Here is an 8,192-nt window from a genome sequence, read left to right as displayed (position 1 = left end):
CCAGCACCCAGCGAAGTCGTCCGGTCCAGCTCACTCATACCATCATCAAAATGCACCTGTTCGCGGTAGTCATTAACCAGAGCTTCCTCTTCGACATCGGATTCATCGTGTAGGTTGGCGTGCCGCCCGCTTGTGCGGTTGTTGTCGAAAGCCATGGCTTGGTGCGAGCCAGGCAACGGAGTGGGGAATTGGGAGTGTAGACTGGTGAGATAGCTGGTTGGCAATTGAAAGTGATTGCCGTATTAGGTGTTTGGGGGATGAAGGGGTTTTTCGCTGATTCTGTTGGTCCTTGGACATTGAGTTGGGCGAATTTCGAGGTTTCCTGGATTTTTTTTTTTTTCGCTTGCGGCTGTTTGGTAGTTTTTGTGCAGATATAGATGTTGGTCACGTGAACACCGCGAACAAGCTCGTGGTCGATGTTGTGGGATGGTTAATCTTCTCATTGTGCGATCGCTAGCTAACTATATATAGGGGTAATCACGTGCGGTGGAGGGCCGCCTACTAGTGCCCAACACCCCCCCACGCGCCAACGTGTATGATGTGTTCCTATGAATCTTCCATGCTAGCTATCTCAACTTGAATCATCCCAAAATCATGCTACATACAGAAATTGAATCATTCTCACTGTTATCAGTAAAAAGTTCTAGTAAATCAATGAAATGTTTAAATGTCACTGTGTTCAGAGATTTTATTAATCTGTCTGCTATCATATCCTCAGTGGGAACATGCTTAATAGAAATAATGTCTTCATTCAATTGTGTGTGAGAATAGTGAAAGTGAGTGTTGATATGCTTGCTGTGTGCTGTGATCACAGTAATAATAATTAGATTGATTGAATTTTTATTATCTACTTTGATAGACAAGAGATTTTTTACTGTAATGAATTCTAATTTCATTATCATATTACATAATCATATTGCTTTGCATACTGCTTTACTAAGTGTCATATATTTTGCTTCATTTGAATTTAAAGAAATATAAAATTGTTTAAATGAACATTATGAAATTAATGCATCTGTTAATTTAAATATAAAATTTAAAATAAATTGTATTTATTATTCAACAATTCTACTCAATCTGAATCTGCATAATTTATCAATAAATATGACATGTTAAGAAATTCATTAATCTTGTTTTTAAAATCTTGATATAAGATGTCAAGATCATTTATTTCTTTTAAATATTATATAATATAAAGAAAAACTTTTCATATTTTAAATGTAAATGCAATATTTTTTTATATTAATAAAAATACTGCTCATATAATATTTAAATATAATTTAACTGTCAAATATTGTAAATATTTTACTTTATATTAATATCATTTTTTAATGAATTCTTCTTCTCATTCTGATATAGAGATATCATCTATTTTCAATTTTTTAAATATTGATGTAAAAATAAAGACAGTGTCATCTAGATGAAAATCTTGCATTAAATAATTAATATAACATTTCAATATTAATTTTATAACATTATCAAAATAACATTCAATCTTTATATTTAATTTTGAAGATTTTTTTAAATTTTTTATTTTTAATTTATTAATAAAAATGTCAATTAATCAATCAACATCTGCTAAATTCTTTGCTATAATATGAAAATTGTTTATATAGATTGTCATATAAAGATGATTGTGAGATGTATAATATTATAAAATAAAATTATAGAAATTAGATTTGAAATCATTTTCATAAAATAATACTATAAAAAAATCATATCAAATGTTAACAGCAAAGTTCAATCTGTATAGAAAGTCTTCAACAATACAAATCATTGTATATGAAGTTGTAATAGACGCAATAGAGATATGTATATTAGAAAATAAATACATAACAATAGATACATAGCGATAGAAAGGCATGGAACAATCAATTATAATGAATGTAATATGATGGCAACATTGTCTATATAATGCTCACTAATATCTATAAATAGAGGATATCAGTGATTAACTTTGAATAATAGAGATTACTAGCTTTTAAATATTTTTTATATATACTTCATATTATTTTTATAACTATTTTTGTAACTTATTTTTTACAATTTTAATCACTCATAATCTTATCTAAATGATCTGTTGCTACACACATCTACAATAAAACTTGCAACATTGACTAAAATATACAAAATGATTTTAACACACACAGGATCTCTAAAAAATCAATCTGAATTCTCTGTCACTTTCAATGATCATAGTGTGTGATTGCAGCAGTTTGTAATAGGCGCAACGGAGATATCTATATTAGGAAATAGATACGTGGCGATAGATACGTGGCGATGGCAATATTATCTATATAATGCTCGCTGATATCCGTGGATTTTAGGAGATCAGCGATTAGCTTTGAACAATAGAGATTGCTACCTTTCTAATATCCTTTGTGCGTACTTCACACTACTCTTGTAATTACTCTTGTAGCCCATCTCTTACACAGTTGAATGATCAAATCTGTGAATGAGAACAACAGTTAATTATTCTACACATGCAATAACATTTTAATGAGTTGAAAACATAGATTTACAGAAATACTCTTATTGAAATTCAATCAATTCAAAACATCACTGCAAAGCTGCTGTAAAATCTACTCACAGATAATAGAAATGATGATAATGAAACATCATTAAAATTAAAGATAAAGAATTATTATTGAGGAAAAAATATATTAGAATTTAAAAATTATAAAGATCATATATTAACTCTTTTTACATATCACCATTGATATTATTGAAAAGAAGAATGCAAAATAAACAATATCAAACTTTATTTTAATGCTCATGTGAAGCATATCATCATATAAAAAATACAAAGTAGCAACATCACTAACATTTGATGATATGCTATCACATTTAAAAATGCAAATTAACAACCTGCAGAATGAACATCAATTAATGAATTAAAAATTTCAAAATATTAAACAATAAAAATAATAATCAATACATGACTTTTTTAAATATCTTGAAGACTGAAAGTATTACTTATCTTCATACAATGAAGAACAGAGAATGGATAATTTGTGTAATAAAACATTGAAAATATTACACACTGAACTCAACCATTGAAATTAAGAATCTCAGAACTATGAAAAATTGCTTCAAATTTTACAAATATTCAAGAAAAATATATTAGAATAATAACATATCATTCATAAAAGCAGATCTGTGATATTTGTAGAGAATCAGCATCATTTTAATAAGTTTAATAATCACTGAAATAAAAAGAAATGAGGAAAGCAGATGGATTCAACTGAACAAATCAAAAAAAATAAATATAATTAAATGAAAAAGTGCTCTCATTGTCATGAGAAAAGTCATATTGCAAATGATTGTTGAATATTACACTTTGAAAAGTGTGATCAAGTTCAATAAGCAAAAAACCAACAATTTAAATTGTAGAGGCAGCTACTGCATTGAGAATACAGACAATTAAACTGTGAAATTGTCATACTCTTGATTGTGTCAAGGCTTTGTGGCAGCTCTGCACAGCTCATCACTTCCCTTCTAATAATCCCATCTATTCCATGACATCACACAAATGTCCAAACCGGTTTCCAATCATTTTATAACATTATTTAAATGCAATAAAAGAGGATTCAATTGATGGAATATAAGAATTCTGTTTTTATACAGAATCAGTAGATTTCATCTGACAGATCAATGCAGCACTGCTGTGAAGATGCTTCAGCTACTCTCAATCATAAAGTGAGGAAAGAATGGTTGCTCATTGTCTATATAGAATTATTAGATACTGACTCTCTATTTCAGAAGCTAGTAATTCATCTTTTATCAATAAAATATCAGAGTTATCATTATTCTCATACAATATTCTTAGTGTGCTGAGTATCTCTGATAGTTCAGTATTTGTATAATATTCTATGAGCTCACAGTTCAAATGAGATAATTAAATTCATTCATAAAACTTCTCATCATATATCATTCTCCTCTGTGCCACTGCTGAGTAGCAACTGTCTTAGTGCTGTAATATTATAAGTCGAATTGCTTAATCTGATTACACATTGGAATTAGTTGAGATTTACATGATTACACATTGGAATTAGTTGAGATTTATTGATTGAAATGACTTCACACATTTATACTGAGACTGATCTGACTGCATCTTCTGAGAAAGCCTCCATATCATCCTCTAAAGTGTGTATATCTCTACCTCAGTAGAAATCCGAGATTTCTGAATTTATCACTCATTTTAATATGAGCTCTTCAATCACTCTGTCATCACTATAGCCTCTACACTTCTATGTCTACCATGAAGATAAAGGGATCAAAATTGGAGATTCACTAAATTATAAGAACAAGACACTGTCTGAATTCCACAGCTTCATAAAAGTTTTTAAACAGAAATTCTGCCTTAATCTGAAGCAGTTTAATATTCATGAAATATGAGTCATATATGCTGTGAGCCTTCTCAAAGATACCTTCGCAATTACATGAATTATCAAAAAAAGGAAGCTTGAGTGTAATAATACTGTTATAATATGAAAAGAATTTAATAACTTTCTTCTGAATCAGATTGAAAATCATCATAACTGCATCTTCATTAAAGTGCAGCAATTCAACTCATTACATCAATGAAATGATAAGAATCCTTTCAATTTCAATGCAAAATTCAAAGAATATTGAGAGAAATTATCTGATAATTTGAATTTATTGAAAACAAAGCTTTACCTCGCGAAGCTGATTCATAAAATGTGAATGATGATATTGCAATATCAAAGTTTGCTCATCAATTACATTGAGCTTGCTAACTTGACTTCTCAAATCTATTTGAATAATCAACATCATGAGAGGAAGGGGAACAAAACTTCCTCAAAGCAACTGACAACAAAATTAAAACAGCGTCATGATGACTCCGGTGTGAATGATGCAAAGAAGAACTCAAAACATTCCAGTTTTTCACTTATTATAAAGAAACATTAAAATAAACTGAATAACAATCTTTATTTTAATTGTGAAATCTTAGATCATTTTGTCAGTGATTGTTATAAGTTGAAGAAAGGAAGAAACTAAGAAAATATTTTCTTGAAAACAACTCCTCTTCTGACAAATGTATCCACTAAAGATAAAAAGGAAAAATTTAAAAAGAATTGACAATTCTCATGACTCTGAATGCATATAACCTTGAAGATGAATACCTCATCAGAGGAGGTGTCAGTGAGGTGTCTAGTCGACTTTGAGATGAATGCTAACTTCATATTCTATTCCTTTTCACTCATGAAAGATTGGAAAAAGATAGGTCCGCCGGGCCACATAAAATTTAAAGATGAAATAAAATGCCACTGATTCAGCATCATTCAAGTAAAATGTGAGATCATAAACTTTGAAGAAATTTTCAAGAGAAGCAGTCTGCTCCTTCATATTGTCAATATTATAAATGAAAATATCATTTTAAATCTTTCATAATTGAAAGAAAACAATTCTCTCATCAACTAAATCACTCAGATATAGCAGTACTGTCTCATCAATGAAGAGAAAGTTATAAAGAAACCCAAAGAGTTCCATTAAAAAAATCTTGAGAATAAGATTGAATTGATATACTGTGTAGCAGATGATTTGAACTTGAAGGCAGGCAGAAAAGCTATCATTTTTATTATCAGATTAATAGTGATATCTGCTACTGAAAACAGATGAATGCAATATCTCTTCACAGATTACAAAGATATTTTTTCAGAAAAGAAAGCAGTGAAATTTTCTGATATCAAAATGCAATATAAAATTCATCTTGAAAAGGGTGCAACAGCACTGTATGAGTCTTTTTACAATTTGTCAATAAAGAAATTGAACATTTTGCATAAATATTTCAAAGAAGCACAATTAAAGAACTGAATACACTCATTGAAAAGTTCAGCAAAGGCATTTATATTATTTATATTTAAGAAAAACAGTAGACTGCGCCTCTGTATAAACTACAAAAGCCTTAATAAAATGACAATTAAAAATTGCTATTTACTATCATTAATTAATGAGATGATCAATTGATTATTCAGAGTAAGAATGTTTTTAAAGATTGATATACAGAACATCTATCATAGAATAAGAATTAATGAAAACAACATTTGAAAAACAGCTTTTTTATCAAGTACAGCAATTTTGAATATTTCATTTTGCCTTTTGATCTTTGCAATGCTTCAACCATTTTTTTCAGATTTATATAAATGAGGTACTGCAGAGCCTTGTTGACATCTTCTGTATAGTATACTTGAATGACATTCTAATCTTCTCAAAAACAGAAAAAGAACGTGATATCCATGTTTGAAAGATGTTGAATCATTTATGACAATACTGATTCTATGTGAACATTGAGAAATGGTCATTCTACAAACAGGAGACTGATTTTTTAGATTATATTTTTGAAATTGATGGCATTTCAATAAACAGAAGCTGAGTCTCCGTCATTAAGAATTGATCAACACTGTATATATATCACAAAATATAAATATTTCTAAAGTTTGTGAATTTCTATAGACAATTCATCTATATATATTCATGGATTGCTGCCCCTCTTACAGATTTGTTAAAGAAAAGTGTTAAAGATAGAAAAATGAAACTGTTTATTCTTATTCAAGATGCTGTGAGAGTGTTCAAAGAATTGAAGCAAGTTTTTACAGATGCCATGATGTTAAATCACTTCAACTCTGACTTATTCAATCAGTGTGAAATTAATGCATCTGAGAATGATGTCTGTGGAATCTTTTTGCAGTTGACATTGAAGGCTTTTCAATGTTGAAAGAATTGAGAGTTAATAACCTCTGAAGATACAGACAATGGAATGTTTGTAGAAGAAGGCTTTTTCATGAAATCTATAAAATATTATAAATGAATATCAGTGGCCTTCTTCTTTAAGAAGCTATCACTCACACATAGAAGGGATAATACTCATAATCAAAAGATATTGACAATAATTGAATGTTTTAAAATTTGATGACATTATTTTCAAAGTTGTAAGTATCTGATGCAAGTTCTCACTGATTATGTAAATTTGCATTACTTCTTGACAACAAAGAGCTTGACAGAATGTCAAGTCAGATGAGTGAAGCTGCTTTCAGAATATGATTTCTTTATTCAATATCATTCAGATCAATTTAACCCCACTGATATATTGTCAAAACAATTTAATTATAATATCATTAATGAAGATGAGAATTCTACAAAGAGATCTCTATCATCACTGCAGAAGAAACTGGCTACAGAGGATTGAAATTCTTTAAAATTTGAAAACAATGTCAATAAAGCAGCTGTGTGATCTTATATAGAAGATGAAAGAGAATTTGAGTCTTTGCAGAGAATTGATACTGAAGATCATGAACTTCTCATGCTACATTTTATTGTTATTAAATTGATGAAAGATGAAATAATCTACAACCTTTCAATTTAACAGCTTCTAAAATTCATTGATGAGTTGTAGTAGAGAGATGTCTTTACTGCAGTTTGAATTTAGAAGTTGAAGCAGAAAGAATCTGAATTGAATTTGAAAGAGGCAAACTCTAAGCAGAGTGATGCTGCTGAGGAATCAAATTACTGACAATTAGAGAAATGTGAACTTCTATTGTTAAATGATTCAGTTTTTGTCTCTCATAGCAGAGCAGTGTGTTAGAAGTTATTGAAAATTCATTATAATGATTTTCATATTAAACATTTCAGATTAGAGAAGACTGAAGAGCTTCTGAAACATAAATATATTTGAAACAAACTTCAGACAAATGTTAAAAAATATGTTGAAATTTGTAATATCTGTCAAAAAATAAAAGTTCTGCAGTATAAGTAATACAGTAAATTGATATCATTGTCTGTTTTAAAAAACTTATGATAGAATCTATCAATGAATTTTATAGTTGATCTGCTGAAGTTGTGTAATGCACTTGTTTATTATTTTCTTATTATTATATTATCTTTGTTTATATCTTCGTTTATTCTTGCCTCTTTCCATTATACTCTCGCTACCGCTATTTCTATATGTATATATATATGGATGTATGTATTTCGCACATTTTCTTTCTCTTTCTTTTCCTCCTTAGCGATTAGCTACAACTACACTGCTACTACTACTACTACTACTATAATTACTATTACTATTATCTTCCACTACACTATATACTATCTTCTACTATTCACTCTTCACACTGTCATCACCTCTCACACTTTCCTTCTGATCTCTCTTCTCTTTCTTCTTTTAATCAATT

The 8,192-nt window shown here is 29.3% G+C and overlaps 1 protein-coding gene across 1 annotated transcript in view; it reads right to left on the bottom strand.

The window, feature by feature from the left end:
• HCAG_08080 (conserved hypothetical protein) overlaps positions 1-155 on the bottom strand; it is a gene marked incomplete at both ends in the record, with an annotated part of 1,577 nt that extends 1,422 nt beyond the window's left edge. Inside the window, one exon of the mRNA XM_001536921.1 lies at positions 41-155. Within this exon, the coding sequence (XP_001536971.1) occupies positions 41-155 (115 nt within the window). The remainder of the gene's footprint in view (positions 1-40) is intronic.
• Positions 156-8,192: the final 8,037 nt, after the last annotated feature.

The sequence above is a fragment of the Histoplasma capsulatum genome, genomic scaffold, assembly GCF_000149585.1.
Source record: "Histoplasma capsulatum NAm1 scaffold_10 genomic scaffold, whole genome shotgun sequence".
Taxonomy (NCBI): domain Eukaryota; kingdom Fungi; phylum Ascomycota; class Eurotiomycetes; order Onygenales; family Ajellomycetaceae; genus Histoplasma; species Histoplasma mississippiense.
The sequence above is the reverse complement of the archived record's forward strand: the minus strand, read 5'-3'. Positions and strand labels throughout refer to the sequence as shown.